This window comes from Misgurnus anguillicaudatus, chromosome 17 (assembly GCF_027580225.2).
Source record: "Misgurnus anguillicaudatus chromosome 17, ASM2758022v2, whole genome shotgun sequence".
Lineage (NCBI taxonomy): Eukaryota > Metazoa > Chordata > Actinopteri > Cypriniformes > Cobitidae > Misgurnus > Misgurnus anguillicaudatus.
This window is the reverse complement of record NC_073353.2, coordinates 14,282,213-14,304,983: the sequence shown is the minus strand read 5'-3', so window position 1 is coordinate 14,304,983 and position 22,771 is coordinate 14,282,213. Positions and strand designations below refer to the sequence as shown.

The window sequence follows — 22,771 nt, the reverse complement described above, 5'->3', positions numbered from 1 at the left end:
TTTTCAGTAGTGTATTTTAGTGCACTTAAAGTTTAAAAAAAGTTGTTCCATTTTAGTATACTATTTACACTTGAAGTGTCGTCAAATAGATGTTAAGTTGAAGTTAATACATAACTGAATACACTTAACTATAGTTGGATCTGACGAAAATAGTACAAAATGTAGAAAATATACTTAGTACACTTTTATAAAGTATATTTTTAATAGAATAATTTTTCACCTGGGTTAATATATGCAAAATGTAATTTCTTTTAATTTTGTGATGTCATTTTCTCATAAGATTCACATATAGTGTATGTACCTGACAGTGGTTCCCCAGTAGTGGTGACCTGAACAAAAACCGGTTCACTCTCTAAACTTTCTTCAACAGAGTAGATACTGATGTTATAGAGGCGACCCGGCCGAAGGTCACTCAGGGTCACTGAGGTGGCAGTGTTAGGCAAATTCAGTTCAGTACTGCCAGAACTGCCCTCTTCTGATGGTGTGTACACCACACGATAACCTGAAAACAAGATATGTACCCGTCAACATCTGACCTTTAGTGTGTAGTTTGTGTATGTCTTGTTTCAATAAAGGAGCACATTCCTACCCGTGATAGGAGCCTGAGGTTTTGACCAACTGATAACAATGGCTGTATCCTCCACATTATCCACTTCATGGTCAGTAGGAGCATCAGGAGCTATGAAACAAACAAAACAGAAAGCGAGGAAATGAAATAGGATGGTCAAATAAAGCAAATAGTCAATAGTAGATACTTTTAGTATTTAACATTTTAACTTTACAAAAAAAAGTATATAATAAGTATATAATGAATAAGTAAGGGATAATGAATATACAGCCGGTTGTTATTGCAAAAATAAGTCCAAACAGTCTGATCAGGCGCAAATTATTGTAAACATAATGTCATATTTATATTTAATTTTTGTGAAATATTAAACTGTACTTGTCAAAATGATTTACAGCATCCAGGTTACCATGTGTTATTTGTTTTGATCGATTGTTATCTGGGAATAACAAACCTGCCAATTGCGCGACTGGCCAGTCAGAATTAAGCATTCCAATGAGCCGTATAATAATAGTGTTTATAGTGCATGTTATTATAAAGAAAAATGCTCTTTTTTGGCTCTAAAACAAACTTTATTGCTGAGAAAAAATTAAAGCCATGAGGACAAATGAAAATATTAACCAATTAATCACTGCCTACTTCTTACAATCCAAACTAAATTTAAATAGCTTTTATAAATGTGCCTTAGAAAAAAACTTTACTTCTTTTTCAAATGCACACGATGCAAAAATCACCACAACATGTATTTAGCCCGTCATGTGTGTGGCTCGTCATGTCAAAATGTGTGTTCGGCGCGTCATGTGAACCATGGCCATCATGCGTCGTGTCAAAATAAGTGCCTGCTGCACACGCGCCTAATGGGTTTATGATAAAAGTGATGCTCGCATTTGCCAGATAATCGCTTAATCTAATGTGTAAACAGAGTTTAGCGTTAAGTTAGTGTCTTGCAAGTATTTAGTAAACGTGAGCGTCTTTTTTATTATAAACCCTTTCATGTGTGGAATAGTCCCTGTAAGCGAATTTTTTATCATCATCATAATAAACGCGCAATGCATGCGCACCGCCAGATTATTATAAACGAGCGTACTTTGTATGCATAGGTTGCGCATACACGTACAGGCGCATTTATTATGTAGCCCAAAATAAGCATTGCATTGTCATCGCAGTGCGCATGCATCGAACGTCTGTATACACGTATGCGCGTGTACGTTCACATGCACATTAAAAAAGGACTACACTCTGGGATTTACCTGTAGTCTGTGAAGTGGTAAGAATCAGATTCGGTTCTCCTTGGTTGGTCACTTCATACACATTAACTGTGTACTTCCTTCCTGGGAGAAGTTCACTAATATTCACCGATGTAGCCGTATGAGGCAGGTCTGGAAACAGAAAAACAAGCTTAAACAAAACACCTCAACAGATTTTTAATCAATAAATCAATACCAATGGTTGTAAATGCAACCACACCGCCGATGCATATACTGACCCAAAACAATGGGCTGTCCAGTCTGACCACCCTCCTCACTCAGCTCATATTCAATCCTGAATCCAGACACTGTGTCGGACGCAGACATCCAAGAGATGACAAAACTGCTGGATGTGATCTCAGTCACAGATTCAGAGGTATCCACGACCGGAGGGGGCTGGGTGGTCTCTCCCTCAAAAGGTGACACTAGGGAGGAAAATTAGAGGAAACGTCGTCAAAACTACAATAATGGCAAACTGCGAGAGCTTCAAAACACTGAACAAGACTTTAGATACAATGCTGTCTTACATGAACCATAGTTTGTGGTAAAGTCAAAGCGTGTGACTTCTCTACGTCCGAAACGCAGAATGCTGATGAGTTGACCCTCATAGGTGATTCCTGGCTTCAGTCCAGCAATGGTGTAAGAGTTCAGATGCCCTGGAATATTGACCTCCATCCAACGGCTATTAGTGTTTTTCTGTTCAAAAATTAGCAAATTGTCAGTACGCAAATCACATACAATTTTTATGAATGAGACAAAGATCATACTGTATACAATGTAACCAAAACTCATGAATTTAAAAAGTAAAAGGGTCACTAAAGTGAACAGCATCACAGAAGTGGCTCACCTGTCTCCATTTGAGTATGTACTGTGTGATGTGTGCAGAAGGAGAAGTGTTCCATTGGATCGGGTGAGAGTTGGGCTGGTTGCCAGATTCGGTTATAATCACCTGAACTGGACGATGACCACCTGATAAATACAGATAATAATATCTCAGTACACTCATACAGGACACAAAATAGGTTACTTTAAAATATAAAATCGCATTTACATAGAACCTGCATTTATTTGCAAACTATAATCGATACTGTGGACAGTGTGTACTACTTCATCCGAAATCTCCTGTATTAGGCTCTACGTTGTCAGCTATTTTGTAGGGGTACAATAGTAAATCCCGGGATTCGTTCACTCCCAGAATGCGGGTAAAATGCGAGTGTACCCTTTGCTAACTGCCTATTTCCCATAATACATAGTGTGAGAGCCACCTGACTGGAGTCAGCTTGAGAGCATGACAGCAAACAACACAAATGTATGTTTATACACTTGTAAGTGTTTTGGTTAGCTGTTACTTTCTACTTTATAAACAAAACAAATAAATAAATGTGATAAACGGTAGTATTTTATTTGTTAGCATACATACTAGCAAAAAAATAATATAGGCTAATTACATACTAAAAAATAAACATAACAGCTGTTTTTGTTCTCTTTGTTAAAAACTAATGGGGCGTACACACCAAACATGAATTCAACGATTTGCGAGAGTAGATTACATACAAAGTCAATGCAAAAACGCCAATAGATGCAAATAAACGAAAATAGATGCAAACTTGCCTGGGGAAGACGCATTTGAGGCAAATAGCACATTTTCGGGGCAAAAGCGCCACCCTATGGACGGTTTCAGCAGTAACAACATAAACGAGCGACTGTCGTGGTCCGCGCGTAACTTCTGGTAAACTCTGCTATTTATATAACAAGCAAAAAAACAACATATAGATTACATAGGAAACCAAAACATCTGTTATTTTCAACGAGGCATTTGTTCAAGAGATCAGTTTAGCAACTAGTCAGACCATTAAAAAAACCAAACCGAAAGTAAAGTTCGGATCCAGACGTGTATCGCATAAGCGCACGTGTGTCCAATGAAACCGTCTATATGCGTCATTCACATCGCCCTGTTTGCGTCTTTGCACTTACTTTGTATGCAATCTACTCCCGCAAATTATTTAATTTGCGTTTGTTGTGTACGCCCCATAATGCCTACGATCCGTACGCTTCCTGTACATCGATGGATCTGTCAAACAAAACTGTCAAGTACTTTACTGATCTGGAAAGCTATAATCTGATTCGTTAAATTTACGCAACTTCTATTTAAATAAAGGCATACTTGTTTTTTAAGGAGTATGCCTGGAAATGTAGTGTTTACTTGTCTGGGTGCTTTACATGGTGAAATTAACTGGATGTGCTAGTTAATTTATTAGGTTCGCTGTAAAGAACATTCTGTGAAAATATAACCCTGATATCTTTAATATTGTCTGACTAAGATAATGTCAAAGATTGAGAGCGATTAATGAAATCTAATTTTGATGCTTGTTCTTATTTCATAATTACATTACGAGAGACTTAGATTTCACAAGCTGGGTTTCCATCCAAACGTGAAGTGATTTTTCTCAAAATTCGCAAATACGAAAAAAACAAACAAATGCGAATTAGGTGCATTTCCATCAAGTTGTTCGAGTGAATGACGGTGGTATTGGTAACCTAGTAACCAACAGTAAATAAAACAAGACATGGAGACAGGACTGCATGTAGTCACGATGGGGCAAGTTATTCATTTATTAGCAGTGCAGCTTGTAACTGCCAAACTAAATGCTGTGCACAGAAGAAGGAATGCAGCATTGTTGATACAGGCACTAGCAGCAAGGACATTAAGTTGACATCGAGCCACATATATGGTAAATACAACATCAGCAGAAACAGCTAGATGGTCATTCCCATGGGTTTAATGTTCGCTACGTCAGAATTTATTCTGCAAACGTGTTTCCATCTCTAATTATTAAAATTTACTCTAAGTCAAAACCACCTCAATCGAGCGTAAAAACTTTTTTGCCAATTAAGGGACTTTTATTATAAGGCTACAGAAAAACGATACGTCACTTTATATTGGCGCTTTTCCATTGCATAGTACCCCACGTGTCAGGTATGGTCAGCTCACTTCACTTTGGCTTGGTTAGCTTTACCATCAAGTTTAGTATCACTTTATGACGCTGGTAGTGACGATTCTCTTAGACCAATCCGTGATCTTCAGAGTTCTCACATAACGTTTTAGTATCAGCTCAGTTACTACGTACTGTATCTAGTGGAAAAGCCCCCCAAAGTGAGCTGACCCGACCCAAATCGTGGGGTACTATGCAATGGAAAAGCGCCATTTGTTGTTCAGACAGTCCCATCCAATTTAGAGAGGCAACTCTGGGCTGCCATGTGAACCAGACCATGCTGTTTAGTGAAAGATCTGGCTAGACGAGACTATATCATTCTAGTAACCCCATGTTTTAAAATTGCTTAAACATCAAATATTTGTTATAATATAGTAGACAGTGTTTGCATAGGTGAAAGACAACAACTGGCATATTGAGGACAAAGTGAGATGTTTTCTGAGTAAAGAAGATACGTATATACAGAATGTCAAAAGTGTTTTAAGATCAAGTAAAAAATGTTTATAGCATGATGGTGTGTCCTGTTCACTTTGAGAAATGCACAAATGGGAAACTTAGCATGACTCTGTGAGATTCTTACCGCCGTTTCAGACCAAAGTAAAAGAAGACCGCTACTGTCTCACGCTTTTAAACCAAGAACAAATCTGGAAACCTCAGTATGTTACATTTCTAAAGTGTTAAATCTTTCATATTACGAATACAGCCAATTTCCCTACACTGCCTTTAAAATGAATTTCCCTTCAAGTTTCTCATAGTCTCATATGGCAATGTCACCGAATTGCTTGTGATCCCAGGCTTTCATTACAATCTGGTCTCCATTTCTCTCAATTATTGCCATGACAGCCCACTGGCTGGGTAGTCTGTACGCAGCACTTAAAGCTCACTTAAGTCTGCATTACTTTCCGCTAGCCAGCGCCAGGGTAACCCCCCACTGTTCCCAGCCATCTCACAGCTGGGCGCCATTACCCAGGGTTATTGCTCTGGGGTTGCCTAAACTCGCATTGAGCAAAAGGAACCACTTCTTACCTCAACAAGCTCTCAGAAACAGAGAGGAAACGTTTTTAATGCACACTTCTGGATTTGGCAAAACGAGGGCAGTGTATAAAATTGCATGTGAATCGAAAATCTCCATTGGCTTAAGACAAACAGCACAGTTTTCATTTTCATTTCATAAAATGTTTGGAGACCTGAGTAAACCGTTAACAATGGAAACCACGTAATCATTGCACGATGGTAAGACAAGCGAAAAGTGCAACAAGTTTGCAAGATTGAATATCAAACGAAATTCCGTCACAGGATGAAGAACACTCAAAAACAAACAAACAACGCCAAAAGGGTCTTGGGGTGATGGAGACAGCTGTGTTAATTGGCCGCGTGTCTTTCCCTATCCAAAGAACTTCAAAGGACAGACGGCAAACGTTGACCCACCCGAATCAAGGTGTGGGCACCTTAAAGCCAACATCCTTGATTTCAAACACGAGCATTTGTTGGGAGTTGTAAAAGTAAAGATCACAAGAAGGAGCGAACGCGATTCGTCACTTCAACCAAACACCTGGGAGAAAAGGCAAACAGCGCTCGTGCTCTCAGCAAACATCTGGAAAGCTTTGACTTTTAAACCTCTCCCCACCCATGCCCACAAGACTACTTATAGCAATACACAACGTGACCCACATACTGCGTGTATGCGTGTGCACCAGCGAGGGAACACATGCCCCATAAAATATCTCCCGTTTACTCACCAGGGAAAGACTGTTGAGGCTCGCAGCTTAATTCTCCAATGCCATTTCCATAACAGTAACATTTGTAGTGGATCCCTTGAATAAGTTTGTCCCAGGAATCTCCGATCTGATAAAACACTCTGGTCTCCGGCTCCTGACATTGATCTACAAATGTAAATCAGAGTAACATGGTCAATAATTGGAAACAAGGCTAAATTGTATGAACTTAAGGCCACAATTTTAAGGATAAATGGTCAGTTAAGCAAATGACAGCAAACTGGTTCTTCAGCGCGTTCTTCCCTAAACCCAAATCACAATGTCTCTCTATCTTGTAATTAAAGCAAACTGTCAATAAAGATAACTTTCTCACCGATAGCGTCACACTTCCAACGTCCACGGCCTTGACCGAAACAGGTGCAGTTCATCAGGTAGCCCTCTTCGTGTTGTTTGGTGAAAGTCTGATTCACTTCGTAGGTCAAACCATCCACAATGCACTGGTCTGGAGGATGAGAAGACATACATAACGTTTACATAAGGATTCCTTTACTAGTCATGCGACTTGACTTCCAAATCTTAGGAAATGACAATGCTTCAGATACAGTTAGCTGCGACCTCTGACCTTTGAGTTGCGAGTAGGCGACGCAGCTCCATTCTCCACGTCCATTACCGACGCACGTGCAGCGCATCATATGACCCAAAACTTCGTGCCGTCTGTCCCACTGATCACCCACACGATACATCACACCCTCACTAGCGGTGCACACCTCCTCATGAGCTAACAGACATAAAGTTGATATAGAGAAGTCATACATCAGTCATATGAAAGCAGACGATCAAAGCGTATGATACTACTAGTAAGCTACAGCTATGCATGTCTATGTGTGACCAATAATATAAAATGATGTGCTTGTGTTACATTATGTAGAATGATTTTATGTAGAAAACAGCAAATCACTAAAAAGCCTTTAGCTGGGTTTTCATAGACAATTGGGTGAACTATTCTTGTAACTATTGCTGGAGCCAAAAAGATCAGGGTGGGTTAAAAGATCCGCTGACTTCAATAAAGCTAGTTTATAAAAGCCCTTGCTTTCACTGTGATAAAGCCGATTGGTATATCAGAGTCATAGAAAGAGGATGATAATGGTGAAAGAGCTTCAAGGTTAAGACTGGAGGAGGACACTGCTCTGAGAACAGCTGCCCTGGAGGACAGCCAGATAAATTAACTCCACTGCCAGATAGACTCTGGTTCAGTCCAACTTCATTTAGTGACACGGACGTAAATTTGTTCCCTTTCACAATCAAAAGATACGTTCAGTAGTTTACTTTTGTTAATACAAAAAATACGGACCTCCTACAAAATAAACACTGGATAGCAACACAATGTTTTCATGCATGTCTCCACTATCAATAAACTCCCCAGAATTCACCCGAGCTCAAATGTCACCTCAGTGTCAGCATCACCCATCAAAGTTCAGTCAGAATGAGGTGTTGATGTTAATATGGCTGATTAGGTGCTGAGTGATCTTTTGTTTCACATTGTTAACATCCTGATCTTAACTGATCAGGATCTCCTCCCTCACAGACCTCAAGGTAATTGAAAAGACTGTGAGATGTCGTATTTAACAACATCTGTTATCTATTCAATCTTTTTCTAATATACTTAAAGAAGGGGGCAATGCTCCCTGTTGAAATCAAGATGTTTATTGCATAAGCTTCCAAACTCTTCAGGTAAACAATTGTGTCCCTGTCTGTGAAATTCGAGCTAACGTCTTGTAATCTAATGGTGAGATTAGGAGCATCAAAGTTTGATGAATAAAATGTTTTGCTTACAGCAAGTTATTTCGTTAAGACCTAAATTGATTTAATAATATAATTCAATATAATGCTCCATCTTACTGCCAAGTTGCAGTCAAATCCTAACCCGCTCCTTTCTCTGGCTCCAACATTTATTGCTGGTGTAAAACTGGCACTTACCTGCCATGGGACAGAAGCCAAACCGCTGCTCCCCGTCAAAGTTATAAGTGGTGCCGCACCATTTCATACCATCTCTTCTGCCATCAGCAGTGCAGTCAGTGTAATTACGACCGTTGTAGAGGAAAGGGAAATGACACAAGGCACCATTGGAGTTTCCTCCTCTGGTTGTTATTAAACCTGAAAATGAAGATATTAAAACATCAGTAAGAAACAAGCAGTTTAAAATTCAATCAGAATTCAGTATGCAGATATTACGGGGCAGTTTTTCCAGACAGGGTTTAGTTCAGAGGTCTCCAACCTTTTTGTGGGCAAGGGTTACCACAATGGATAAAACAATCTGGAGGGCTACTTTTTGATATAGTCTACTCAAAACTTTTTTGTTTTACTTGTTGACTTTATTTTATTTTACTTGTTGATACGTTTTAGTATTGTTTAACATACGCGGAAAACACGTTGGAGACCCCTGGTTTAGATTAATCCAGGAATAGGCCTTAGCTATTTTAGGACTTTTAAGTAGTTTTTACAAACATACCTTACAAAAAACATTACTAATGTGCATTTTGAGACAAAAAACAAAGGCACTGATGTATGTTTAGATATTTCAGTGCAATATGTTTTTAAATTAAGGCAACTCAAAACATGCATTTTGGTCAGGGACAAGGATACGCCCTGTTCGGGAAATCACAGCTATCTTTTAATACTATCAATGCACCAGAGGCGGACACTACTTGAGTATTTTAAGTAAATTTTCCAAGCATCTGTGGAAAATGTTTTACTTTACTTCACTAAAAAATGTTCACTACATTCTAAAGCATAGAATCATACTGTGTATTCCTTTTATATTGCATTTTAAAATTGATTTAATACCTAATTATATAAAAATTGTGTACTTTAACTTTTCTTGAGTTAAAGTACAAAAAATACTAGATGTGTAAGGTACTTAAATCCTAAATATAAACATAAACAAAAATGTGAAGTTATGAAATGTAGTAAAGTAAAAATTATGATAATATGCTTTGGAATGTATGTTTCCCAAAGAAAAACACTGATAAAATACAAATACTTAAAAATTTACTTTTATGTAGAAAGTAAAAATACTTAAGTAGTGTCCTCCCCCGCAATGCACAAAAAAAAATTGGTTGGGTAAAATATAGAGAAACACAACTGTTTTGAATGGTTTTAAATGATCACTTTTCTACCCAAAATGCTAAGTTTCAGCGCACAGTACATCAGATATCGACACTTTCCAGGTCAATTTAAACCGACAGTTGGGTTTGTCCATATTAGTAAAACCAATATTAATACTATGGTTCTTTAATATCAACAAAAGTCATGTAACTTAATCTTACCATTCTTTCCAGTACAAAAGGAGAACTTGTAATCTTTCTCAAAGTCAGACGAGGTGCTACACCAGAGCTGTCCATCACTGCGCCCCTCAGAAATGCAGGAATGAAACGTTTTTCCCATGAACACAAACGGGAAAACACAAGGCTGCCCGCCTGAATTTCCACCATACACCTGAGTCTTGCTATCTGCTTACACACAATGTAAAACAACTGAGCTATAAGCACAGCATTTGAACTTAAACAAACACACCTGCCAATTCTGCCAGAATGATCTAATGTGAATAAAGACTCTAACCCCATTCTTCACAGCTAACGCCGTTCCCCAAGCAGGTACACAGCATCTGTTTGCTGCCTTGTGTCTTGATCCAGCGCATGCCCAACGAGTATGAAACGCCAGCGTCCGTCACACATGTTCCCTCTAATGGGCTTTCAGGTAGCGGCAGAGGCTGGAACACGCCGGGCTGGACGTTGGTTACCACACGAGACCCCGTACCTAATGGACGAAATAACAAAGATGAAAATTTTATTGAAACAACCAAACATTTTCTGTTTCGGGTAAACTGTCCCCCTAAAAAGAACTTCAACGTGGTTGTTACCCAGGCTGGTGGTGTGCAGTGACGCGTGTCTCTCACACTTCCACTCTCCACGGCCGTTACCAGTACACAAACATTGCAACATGTGTCCGCGAGAATCTGTCTTGCTCCACGTGTCTCCGATGCGGTAAGAGGTGCGTGTGTCCTGGTCATTACAACGGTCTGTAATGGACAACATGAAAAAAATCAGAGAAACCACACATCAGAACCACATAGCAGTTCGTCCTTATTAACGAAATAGTAAAAAAAAAAAAGTTAAAAGTTTATCCTTTTTCCTACTAACTGATGTCTTAGTACTGATGCCAATGGATTTAACTGCACTGGGCATATTTTCTAAATGAATAATTAAAGTGAAATCGAGCTAAACAGATGGAGATGTGATTTGGACTGTTCCACTTTTCCAAAAGGGTGCAGTTTTTTGCTTACTTCTAGATGTGCATGTGATGCGTCCACTTCCTTCTCCTAGACAGGTGCAGTCCACGATCATCCAGCCTTGGTAGGGCTTCTCCCAGGTCTCACCAACCATGTAAGATGTACCAGCAGTGTTGTCATAACAGCGCTCCGCTATTAGGAAGAAGTGCAGATAATATTTTAACATCTGTACTGAATAAGCAGCGAGAATTTCAATTCTGTTACATAAAGTCCAAGATCAACATTACTTACCAACGGGTTTGCACGTCCATTCTCCTTTCCCATTGCCCAAACAGACGCACTCGAGCATGTAGTCTCCAGTATCATGGGGCCTCCTCCAGGTGTCTCCAATCTTGTAGGATTGACCTCCCTCGTGACAGCGGTCTGGAACAGAGGCCAAGAAGGTAAACAGAAGCAAACCTCCGAAAAGTGTAATTCCCAAACTGTCATACGGTAGAATGACGGAAAGTTCCAGTCTACCCACTTGCAATGGTGCAACTGATTTTCCCTCGACCGGAGCCAATGCATGTGCAGTCCCAGATCATCCCATCTTTGGGCCTTTCATAAGTCTCTCCAACTCGATAGGACTGTCCGGTCACTTTATCATAGCAGGTCTCCTCAGCTGTGAACATACGTGTACGTTTTGGTATTAAAAAAACTTAATTAATTACTGCTTACAGTTTTCAGTTTTTGCTATTTCTATGCAAAATTGATAGAAAACTGTATGTTTTTCAAATAAGGAAGAAAACTTTCTTTCATTTTTAGGTAATGAGAAGCTCAGCTTCTGGTTTTGATTTACACTTAATACCAGACGCTCCATGACAAGTGCAGACCAACATGCTGCCCAGATAGCTTCGTTCCCACTGCTCTCCAACTCGATGATAGCGACTATTTTCAACACATCCATCTGCACAGGCACAAGCACTCTTTTGAGTTCTACAATATTTCATTTCACTCTTGATAACACAAAGACAAACAGTGTCCTAAAATTATTTATCATTTAGTGAAGTTGCTTTGCGTAAAAATTAAAATGATTCGCCTACAACTCCATAATACCGCAACAATGTATCAAAACATAAACAGACAAACGCGTGATAGCACCTCAACCTACCTTCTTGGGACACCGAAGGCTCGCGCGCTTGTCTCCTATGTTTCCCCGTTACTTTCGGCATACACTGCACAGCGCAGGCGAGCAAAGTCACTGCCAGCGCCGTGCCCAAAGGACCACCGGACATTTTCACAGACGAGATGAAACAAAAGTTGCACACCAGTAGTTAAACCTTCCTTCTTCGGGGTAAAGACTTGAGGAGACGCACTACTTTACACGCTGCGGATTTCGGGTTTCCCACAGCCTCTCCAAGTTTCCCTCCGTGCGTTCTGCTCTCTTGCGCACCTCTGCGGAGAACTCGGATGTGTGAAGGCTTTTATTTTACCTCCACATTCCTTCAGTAAGGAGGAGGATCTACCCCACAAACGCGTCAGCCACACAAAAACCCTATCCCATCTTTTGCGTAAAGGTTGGAGAGTAATTACGAATGCAAGGTCAATGCGCTTACTGTTTTACACACGTGACACTGCAAAAAATTAAGTCTTACTCAGTTTTTTGGTTTTGTTTTCAAACACAATAATCTAAACATCCTTCAAACGAAATATATGTAACTGGGAAGCTTTAAATAAGAAAAATATGCTAACCAATGGATTAAGAAAAATGTATCTTGTTTTTTTTCTTTTGTTTTATTTCTTACCCCTTTGCAAACAGCTTTTCCTTGTATTACACCAAAACACATATTTTTTGAAAGCAATACATAATATTGTCTTATTTTGCTTATATACAGTCCTGTTTTAAGAATATTTAGATAATTGTATTTGACAAGAAGTCCAAAAACACAGTATAAAATAGATTATTTTGCAGTGTATGTATCTGTCTACCTCAGTGTTTAATAAGAGACCAGAAATGCATCTGTTTCAAAGTATTTCTTAAAAAACAGTATGACTATTAATCCAACAATGATCTGTTAGTAGATGTTCCTTGGCACAGGATGCGGCACCCATCTGAATCCTCTTATACAAACTCCAAACTTCAATAATACTTTCTTGCTGGTAAAATAAAGTAATACTCCGTTAAATTTTCCCCTCAGAAAGAAGTTAAGTGAAATCATAAGACAGACGGTAAAGACAATTCAGTTCTGTTCGGATGTCAAATGGCCTTTTCCATATTTATTATGTTTACAAATAGTCCTACATCTTTTCTTGTTATGTTTCTGTTACAGGTAAATCTAGACAGTCCATATTTTTGATCCCTAAGGTTATTCAAAAGTAGGGCTGATGTCATCATCACCATTTCATTGTAAACTGTACTCCTCTGTCTGTGAATGGACGTTACTGTGTTGAGAGATGTCCTATTTAATCCTCATTAGACTTTGTGTTCGGTGCTTCATTTGTTTCTTACAAACACACCACACATTCGTGTTTAATCCCTTATATGATGGCATGAGACGGCTTGGCCCTTAACAGATGATTCAATGATTTCTGTCAGCAGGCCAGATGTTTGGTTTGACTCATGTTATTTTCTTACATGTCTCCCCAGTACTCCCTCTTTGCTCCGCCCACGAGTCTCTCTCCCCCTCCCCCAGGATAAGTGCAATCTATGCTTATGAGCTGATATGCGAGATATCTTTCTCCTTAAGGGGTTTATAAGCAGTTCTGTCCACAGAGTTTTAATGACATTTTTAAACAGCTTAACGCTCAGTTAACCCGCAGCATTACTGCTTTCAATTTGGATGACTCTATTAACATGTTGCTTTAGTGGTGAAGTTATTTATGAATCAGATAATTGGATGTCAGTATATTAAATCACTAACAGTAGTTGCTGGCAAAACAAATTTTGTTGGGAATTTTTGGTGGAATGGAGAAATTTTAAAGAGCTTGAGTCTATAGCTGAGTCAGTGAGGTAAAGCAGTGAACCCATAAGGAGATCTGAGATTTTGATGTGTGAGAACATCTGGCTACATTTGCTATGAGTCAATGAATGACTCAAAGCCAGTGTTTTTGTGCATAGCTGCACGACCAAATTTAAGTAAACTCTGCTCTACATATGACAGCAGAGATGTGCTTGAAGTTTCAAATACAACAAGCTGGGAATTATTGAAAGAGAAATAATGTGGTGTTTCTATATAAGCAGATACACTGTAAAAAGTGAAAGCTGCTACTTAAAGGGATAGTTCACCCAAAAATGAAAATTCTGGCATCATTTACACACTCTTGTGTTGTTACGAACCTGTATAAATTTCTTTGTTCTGATGAACACGAATAAAGACATTTTAAGGAATGTTCGTAATCAAACAGTTTGTGAGCCCCATTTACTTCCATAGTGTTATTTTTTCCTACTAAGGAAGTGAATGGGGCTTACAAACGATTTGGTTACAAAAATTTCTCAAAATATCTTCCTTTGTGTTCATCAGAACAATGTATGTAAATAACATATGAGACGGTATTAGGGTGATGAGATGAGATTGAATAAGTACATTTTTTATATTAATATTTAATGAGGCAGATGCTTCATTAAAGCAACTAAAGGTAAGTTTGCATAAAGATAAACATGGATGTAAAAATTGTTTTACAATTGTGTTTTCATGTAAAGATGACAACATTGTATAAAAGATCCATATTCAAACAGAACCGCAAAACAACTAAAAACCCTGTATTATGTACAGTATGTCAAACCAGAAGTTGGCAATATTATATGATGTCTAAAAACGTATGTGCAAGACATCACAATTTTTAAGAATTCACACTTTTGTAGTTTACACTAAGATGAGTGTGCAGTCCTCAAAAACTTGCACTTTAAAACTCATTTTCAAAACTGTGCATAGTCACGAAAAATTGCATTAATTTATTTGTGTCCATGGATGAAATTCAGCTTTTTTCGTGCCATTGAGAACAAATGTCTATGTCTTTTTTGTGTCACTCAGCAGTGTTGGGGAAAGTTACTTTTAAAAGTAATGCATTAAAATATTAAGTTACTACCCCAAAAAAAGTAACTAATTGCGTTACTAAGTTACTTTTCATGGAAAGTAATGCTTACGTTACTTTTAAGTTACTTTTGCGTTACTACTTCTTAATTGCAGACCTTGCAGGTGTTTTTATGACTGAGAAATTCTGCATTCAGAAACTGCATATTTCCATTGCAAAAATGTCAAGCTCTGTCCTGCCATCTCCGTTTCTGACTCAAACTGTTCCCGCTCAGGCACAAAGAGTGCATAATTTTACATGAATACATTCAGTTTAATTCAGTAAATTTTTTTTTAATCTAATAAATTAAACTGAAAAGTAACTCATGTTTCTCAAATATTTATGTTTGCATTTATAAAGTAATGCGTTACTTTATTCGTTACTTCAGAAAAGTAATATTATTATTACGTAATGCACGTTACTTGTAATGCGTTACCCCCAACACTGTCACTCAGCATGAATTTCTATAAATAGTTTTTTTGTGTCCGTGACACGAATTTCTTTTTCGTGTCATTTTATGCATTGTTTTTTCTCATTGTTTTCTTCCTATTTTCTTACCATTGTCGCTTGGGGTTGAGGTCAGAATCACTACATTTTTAGACATCCTAACCCAAACCCCATCTCTAACCCCAACTCCAGGCGAGAATAATTTTAAAAGCGGAAGAAAAACATGTAGAAACCAATACATAAAAGTCCGTCCTAACCCAAACCCCAAATCTAACCCCAAGCAACAATGATTTAAAAATGGGGGGAAATGAGAAAACAATACAAAAAATGACACAAAAATAAAAGTCATGCCACCACAGACAAGAAAAACTATTTAGAAATGTGTGCGAGTGACACGAAAAAGACATTCATGCTTAAGGAACAATAAAGCTGAATTTCGTGCCATGGACACAAATAAATTAATCACATTTTTTGTGACTATAACACGACTTTCAGTGAGTTAAGTTAAAAATGGTGTTGTGTAAACGACCCCTTAATTAAGTTCTCCTCTCCTAAAATGAAAACAGACTCAAATGAGACATAAGTGACAAACTGAGAACATTTTTGACATAAGACTGTGTAAAAAATATGACATTTGGTCTTGTGGGAGTCTGAAGAAACACTTTTTTATAGTCTTTGGTTTCTAAGCCCACTGTGAGGATTTTTTATACAACACGCTGAGATTACTACTGTCTGTTTCACAGGCATAAAATCTGTGTATTTAGTAATACATCACATGTGTTTTTTAGGCATCAAACCCATGATCTTTGTGTTGCAACACAATGCTGTACCAAGTGAGCTACAAGAAAAAACAAGCAAAAGTTACAATATACATTATAATCACATTTTTATTGCTGATGTGCTTTATTAAAATGTAATCTTGTAAAATGGTTTTGGAGATGGTCTATTCTCATTTAAGTAGAACTGTATGCTTATGGACTAGATAAAAAATGTCTCACAAGGGGCATTGCCAAGATGGTGGCCAAGTGAACTAACTTTGCCTTGAAGGGACTTTGGTAACGGCTAGTCTAAACCTAATATCTGCATCTCCGCTCTAGAGTATGACATCATCGTCCCAGAGGACACGGGCGGAGTACAGCTGCAACCCCCATCAGTTTAACCCAGACACCACTAAACTCCTGCAACCCCCACTAAATCTAAACATCAAACCAGATATAACTTCCTGGACCAGGAACATTTTCTTTTTACTGTGTTTAGTGGACTACAGTCTCTACTGTGTATAAAAAAGTATAAATGAAAATGGTTTGATTTTCATCAAATTCCTCCAGTATTCCTCTGACCAAACAGACAACTACGAAAACATAATTTTTGTGTGCATCTATAGATTATCATCTATGAATTTGCCAGATGTGCTCTCACAGGCTAAAAGCAAAGGAAGCCACAAAATGACTTGCCAGAGGAACCAGAGGAAGTTTTAACTTAGATACCATTAGAAGGGCATTTGTTTATTTAAACAAACTGTCTATCATGCCAAAGCAACATCCTGTGTGATGTCATTATTGTATGCATCTCTATGTTGTGTTCACGAGTGTGCACATACAGTACTGTACACACATGTGCTGGTGTTTGTGTGATCTCTGTTGGTTTTACTATGGAGTTACCAAAAGTTAAGTTGGTGAATATAGAATGAAAGTAATGGGATTTTTCCTCGAATGCCAAGGAACTCAGAATCTGGGAAGACTCATTATATCTTGAAATTTGGAATTTACAGATGCTGTTTACTGTAAACTTCTAGCTAAGAACAGATTCGCTGGTTCATCACTATGACAACCCAGTTGTAGTTAAGTGATGTCTCAGAATTACCGTTCCATAGACTGCTAACCAAAATGAAACGTTGCAAAGATGAAGGAGTGTATCCCTAGTTACACCAAAACACACTTAGAAAATCACAGCAAATGCTTACTAAGTTGTTGAGTCATAAAGAGGACATTTATCTTTTGTGAAACACGATCATCATATCAGAAAAAATCTCATACAGACAAAAATGTATGATGTTTGTGGGTGGAAATGTTCCCCTCAAAGCTTTGCTGAAAGGCAACAAAGCACTACACCCAGAGATTTGTGGAAGCCAGAATAAAATCTGAGGGTGATTTGTGAGTTATAGCCTGGCCTTTATTAACCCTCATGTTATATTCAGATTTATTTATGTATAGTTATAATCACTGTATAAAAAAAGTTTTAAGTTAATTCAACTTAAAAATATTAGTTGACACAAAATATTTTAAGGCTACCAAGTAACTTAATTTTTTAAGTTGAACCAACAAATCTTTATATTTTTACAGTGTAACTAAACCTTTATCTAGACAGATATTTCCAAAACTTTCTTACACGGTAGACCTGTACGCATCACAAATGTCACAGTTATCCAAATAACATGTTTTTGTGGTCAGTTTGATGCAGCAACATGCAAATTTGTGATGTATTTTTACAGTGTGTACAGCAATTAGAGAGTCTAAACTAAGGACAACATTTTTTATTATGTTTTAATACCTGTGGTTTATGAGAACCCAAACATAAGTAAATGTAACATTTTCCATGGAGGACATTTGTTGAAATGTTGTTTCATAACACGTTGAAATTTCAAAATGTATCAGTTTAAATGTTTTTTATAGAAAGACATACAGGTCTCTATGACCACAAACAGAATTTTAAAGTTTATAAACAGAGGACAAAAATAAATTTCAACCAAAGTACCAAAGAAAAGAAAAGTTTCCCAACACAATTCGGGGTGGAGTGAACAAACCACAAATACAGCGTTTTGCAACAATAGAGATGTTTTGTGGAAAGAGGAACGGGCGGAGAGGAAAAACAGCTCAAATGAGACCAGGGTGAATTCAACAGAGCCCCTGCTGAGATGATAAGGTGACCCTTTATCCATAATCATCACTGATCCCAATCTCATTCCAGACTGAAACAACAGCGGGTTATTTCTGTGCTGTTAGATGATCTGATTTAGGCAGGTCACTTACCTGACCCACACCTACACAGGGAGTTACAGGGAGAGAGGAAATCATTGCTGGCATTTTGGCTCTATCCTCCCCTAGCCTATAGGGATAGTTCAGCCAAGCCTGTCATCATTAACTCGCCCTCATGTAGATACAAATCTGTATGTATTTCTTTGTTCAGATGAACACAAAGGAAGAAATCCTGAGGAATGTTTGTGGCCAACTGATCAGAAAAAAATACTGGGGAAGTCAATGGGGCCTCTGATCAGTTTGGTCACAAACATTCCCCAAAATATCTCTGTTCGCGTTCAGCAAATCAAAGAAATTTATACAGGATTGTTACTCTGGAGCAACATTTAAATTTACTTTAAATCCTGAACGAACTTTAATAGCTATCACATAAACAAGAACATCTTCAATAGAAATAATATTGCGCTAAATATAAACCGATACCACATTTTTAAGTGAGTCGTTTAAGTAATAATGTACAGGCAATGCAAGGATTTACCTTCGAGTTTTGTGAGTCCCTTAGCCTCTTAAGCATGAAGGCTATTTTGGGGATTTCCGCCTGGATCGGGCCTACCCAATTTCAAAATCTTCCCATACTGTACCCACATGCAGAGGTGAACATATAAAAGTTTTGTATCATTTTACAGGAAACCCTTAGAAATGACATAAAACTGTTTAAAGTGCTAAACATGGTTGTATGTGTCAACTATTAAACACAAAAAAGGAAGGCACTTTTTGATTGTTTTTTTTTCTTAAGTCTGTATTTAAAAGTGTATAACTCTGGCCCTGAGTGCTCCAGCAACCTGCAGACAGTTTTATTTGATTCCAGCAAATGTCAGCTTACAGAAGAAAATTATTTTTTTCTCTATCATAATCTATGCAAAAGTTATTTTATTCTAACTTAATAATACTCTTTTTGTATTCAATTTCCGCCTAAAATATTTGAAGTGTCCCCATAACCACATACAGTTGAATAAATGCAATATATTTACATAATGGCTTAAAATTATGTCAAAGTGATGCATATCTGCAGAAAGTAGAGACTCTAAGCTTTCAAACAGTATCTCATATGTGGTACTGAGTCAATGACAGACCATTAAATATTAAAGGAATATTTTATATTAAGTCATAATAAGTAATTTTGGACTCGGTACAGGGTCCGCCGTGTAGAGGAGGCTTAGTTAGTGGTTGAAGTTGATCTATGGCAAGTTTGGCAACTATTTCTTAAAGATTGTGTATAACTCCCATTAGAATTCCTGAAAAGGCTTAAAAATGACTAAAAAGGACACAAATTGTACCTGCTGTGTTGATTGTATCTTAAAATGGTTTACATAATTCGCATCACAAGCATTTCAGCTTTCCAAAGATATGTGACATGTTTAGCTTTTTGTTTTTGAGTTGTTGTATTTGATGAAGTTTTCTGTCAAATAATGCAGTGTCCCTCCCACAGTACACTGGAAAATTATTGATTACTTGTTTGGTTTACATTTATGAGTTTACAGAGCTTTACAGATTTATATCCTAACATCTTGATGCTTAAACATTTTCCAGATGCACATTGCTTGATCTTGATTTGGATAATTGTACAGAATCCTAAGATGCATTTTAGTAAAACTGGTAGTACATTTTTTTATGATAGACCATGAATGACCATAGATGTAAAAAATAATTCTGTAGAAATCCTGCAACAGAAGCCACTGAAAGAAGGAGGTGCCTTAGTGGAAATAACATTTTACCAATGTTATGTCATCCAAAGCGTTGCTGTGCAATTTGAGTGGAAACCCTGAGACACCTGCACGTCATTCCAGATGGTGCTACGGAATTCCAGTGTTAGTAATGAGTGAACTTCCTTCTTTTGGAAATTCAATAGTGCAGACTGACAGGCACACAGAGGAAAATGTGTTGAGTTCTTTATTGCTCTGACAAACTGAACCATTGAATTTCCATACCAGCACATCTGGATGAAGCCTACAATAGAAACTGGTTGCAAAATGCCAAAAAAACAAGAAAACCCTTTGTGTTACATTCATGTCATGAATGATTTTGGTGTAAAATTTGGTATTTTTATATATCTCATACTGATCCAATATAAGGGTCTCACCATTTGATGGACACTTTCATCACATCTACACTCTAAAAATGGCTGGGTTAATTTTAACCCATGCTGGGTAAATGTTGGAATAAATAAAAATGAACCAATGTTGAGTTGGTGTTGTTATGCAACTATGGGTTCTGACATCACAAGGGGAGACAAAATTCAATTACCTATTTTTTCACATGCTTGCATTGAATTGTTTACCAAAAAAGTTACTGGCTTGATCTTTTCCAGGTTTTTTTCTTTGCTTTTTAACTTTCTTTGAAAACTGCAATCTTTATCCACATCTGTAGTGCCAGTGAAGAAGAAGTGTTGTGGAAAGGGAGGGAATCGCTCTTGTTTTTCTTTCTTCCAACAGAGAAGCAGCCAAAGATATCACAGACCGATTCAAATGTGTTTTGGGTTTATGGTTGTGGGTAATTCTGGGTCTCGTCACAGATGGATAGATTTTTCTATCTAGTGCCATATCAGATGTAAGAACATGACATTTTACCATACAAAACAATGTAAAATGTAAAACTATAAAATAAATAGATCACTGGATATGCATTTGAAATCCATGTTACTGTTATGCCAGGTGTAAACTGTAATCTGTCTTGTATGACTACGAATGTTAATACTAGGTGTAAACAGGGCCTAAGGGTCCAATTCTCACCCACTTGCCTAAAAGATAAGCTTTGTCTAAACATTCATCCTGTTTAATTTATAATGCTAAGGTTCTCGCAGATTAAATTCTCTGTTATGTTTAAGCACTGAGTTTGATGTTTTTAAGTTTGTATGTGTTTGAGATTGGGAGAGATTTACAGACAGCGTAAATATTCATTTGTTAGCATTAATCAGCATAAGTCCAGGCCTTAAATTTAAGGTTTAAATCCTGTATCAATTTTACATTACAAATCAAATCATAAATGAGATATTTAACCAGGAGATAAAAACTCACTGAGATTAAAATCTCTTTTGCGGGAGTGTCCTCGCCAAGATAGACAATTCAGTTTACATAGCCAGTTTTAGTTACAACTTACAAAGTTACAAATAACAAACATACAACCAACACCGTTACATACATATGAAATAATACAAATTAAAAACATTTACACTCATTTACACATTGATTTACTCTGATATTTGTTTAGTAAATATTCAAATTGACCATAAGATATTAGGTTGATTAATTTCATCTCAGTCTGGAGAAAAATCCAATCCGAGGCCACAGCATATTTTAAGATTAAATGGAGAGCTAATGGAAAAGTTCCTCCCATGTGTCACGGTAGGAAAATCCATTGTTTTCCTCCGTGTCATGTTTGTGTGTGTGTGTTGTTCACTTACCCCTGCCATGTGCTCATTAGAGCAATCCCATTCACCTGTGTGTTGATTGTCTCGCTCCAGCTGTTCATCATTACAGTACATCATCTCCATATATACTCACCTGACTTTCTGTTCCCTGCCAGATTCTTATGTTTGCTCAGTCTCCGTGTTGCTTGGTTGTTTCGTGTGCTTTGGATTAGGTGTTATAGTCTGATGTGTATTGTCGTCGTCGTGTTCGTGTGGATGTTCCGTGTCAGCCTGGATTTCACCACTGCTCACCACTCCACCAACGTCGCACTCAAAACACCAACTTCCACCGTAGTCATCGTCACCATTGCCCACCACAACACCGGACTGGATTACTTCCGCATTGACTCTGAATACTCTCTCTTTGTTTACATTTAATAAACATTGTTTATATTTTCACCTGCAATTGCTTCTGCCTCATACGTATCATTACAGAAGAATCTGGCCAACATGGAAGCAGCAGGTGGTCAACCGATCTCCGCGTTGGAGGAGTTTCTCCAGCGATCTCTGGCTCTTATGGATCATCAGGATAAAACCATCGAAGATATGCGGAAGGCCGTCCAGGTAATGGTGGCGAAGGTTTCCGAGCTCTCTCAGCAATCTCCGGACATCACGCTTCCCACTGCGCCACCCATGCCGCCCGCACCATCTTCACCTCCAGGGGGTAGCTTCACCCCGGAACCAAGACTTCCTATCCCAGAGAAGTACGCTGGTGAGCCCAACTATTGCCGTACTTTTCTCTCTCATTGTTCTTTACACTTCGCCCAACAGCCCCGGTCGTTCTTTCTCGAGGAGACGAAAGTGGCGTTTACGCTCTCACTACTCACAGGCAAGGCTGCCCTCTGGGGGACGGCGGTATGGGAAAACAAAGACAGCTGTTGTTCCTCGTTCGCCTCGCTTGCTGAAGAGATGAGGAGGGTTTTCGATCGCTCCGTTGCCGGGAGGGAGGCCGCCCGTCTCCTCACGGATCTCCAGCAGGGGGAGCGGTCGGTCTCGGACTATGCCATCGAGTTCCGCACCCTGGC

The 22,771-nt window shown here is 38.2% G+C and overlaps 1 protein-coding gene across 12 annotated transcripts in view; it reads right to left on the bottom strand.

Annotated features, from left to right (window-relative positions):
• The window catches only part of fn1a (fibronectin 1a), a 50,022-nt gene extending 37,753 nt beyond the window's left edge, over positions 1-12,269 (bottom strand). For 10 of the 12 annotated variants that reach the window (XM_073855005.1, XM_073855003.1, XM_073855002.1 and 7 more), the window contains exons 1-18: positions 11,959-12,269; positions 11,631-11,754; positions 11,332-11,471; positions 11,100-11,231; positions 10,863-11,000; positions 10,440-10,598; positions 10,139-10,336; positions 9,847-10,029; positions 8,498-8,674; positions 7,143-7,298; positions 6,894-7,022; positions 6,545-6,688; positions 2,660-2,781; positions 2,340-2,508; positions 2,052-2,237; positions 1,816-1,944; positions 590-679; positions 302-502 (exon numbers count right to left, since the gene is read on the bottom strand). In XM_073855005.1, the coding sequence (XP_073711106.1) occupies positions 302-502; positions 590-679; positions 1,816-1,944; positions 2,052-2,237; positions 2,340-2,508; positions 2,660-2,781; positions 6,545-6,688; positions 6,894-7,022; positions 7,143-7,298; positions 8,498-8,674; positions 9,847-10,029; positions 10,139-10,336; positions 10,440-10,598; positions 10,863-11,000; positions 11,100-11,231; positions 11,332-11,471; positions 11,631-11,754; positions 11,959-12,082 (2,701 nt within the window). In that variant the 5' untranslated portion in view covers positions 12,083-12,269. The remainder of the gene's footprint in view (positions 1-301; positions 503-589; positions 680-1,815; positions 1,945-2,051; positions 2,238-2,339; positions 2,509-2,659; positions 2,782-6,544; positions 6,689-6,893; positions 7,023-7,142; positions 7,299-8,497; positions 8,675-9,846; positions 10,030-10,138; positions 10,337-10,439; positions 10,599-10,862; positions 11,001-11,099; positions 11,232-11,331; positions 11,472-11,630; positions 11,755-11,958) is intronic. The other 2 variants (XM_073855012.1, XM_073855013.1) reach the window with 1 other exon arrangement.
• Positions 12,270-22,771: the final 10,502 nt, after the last annotated feature.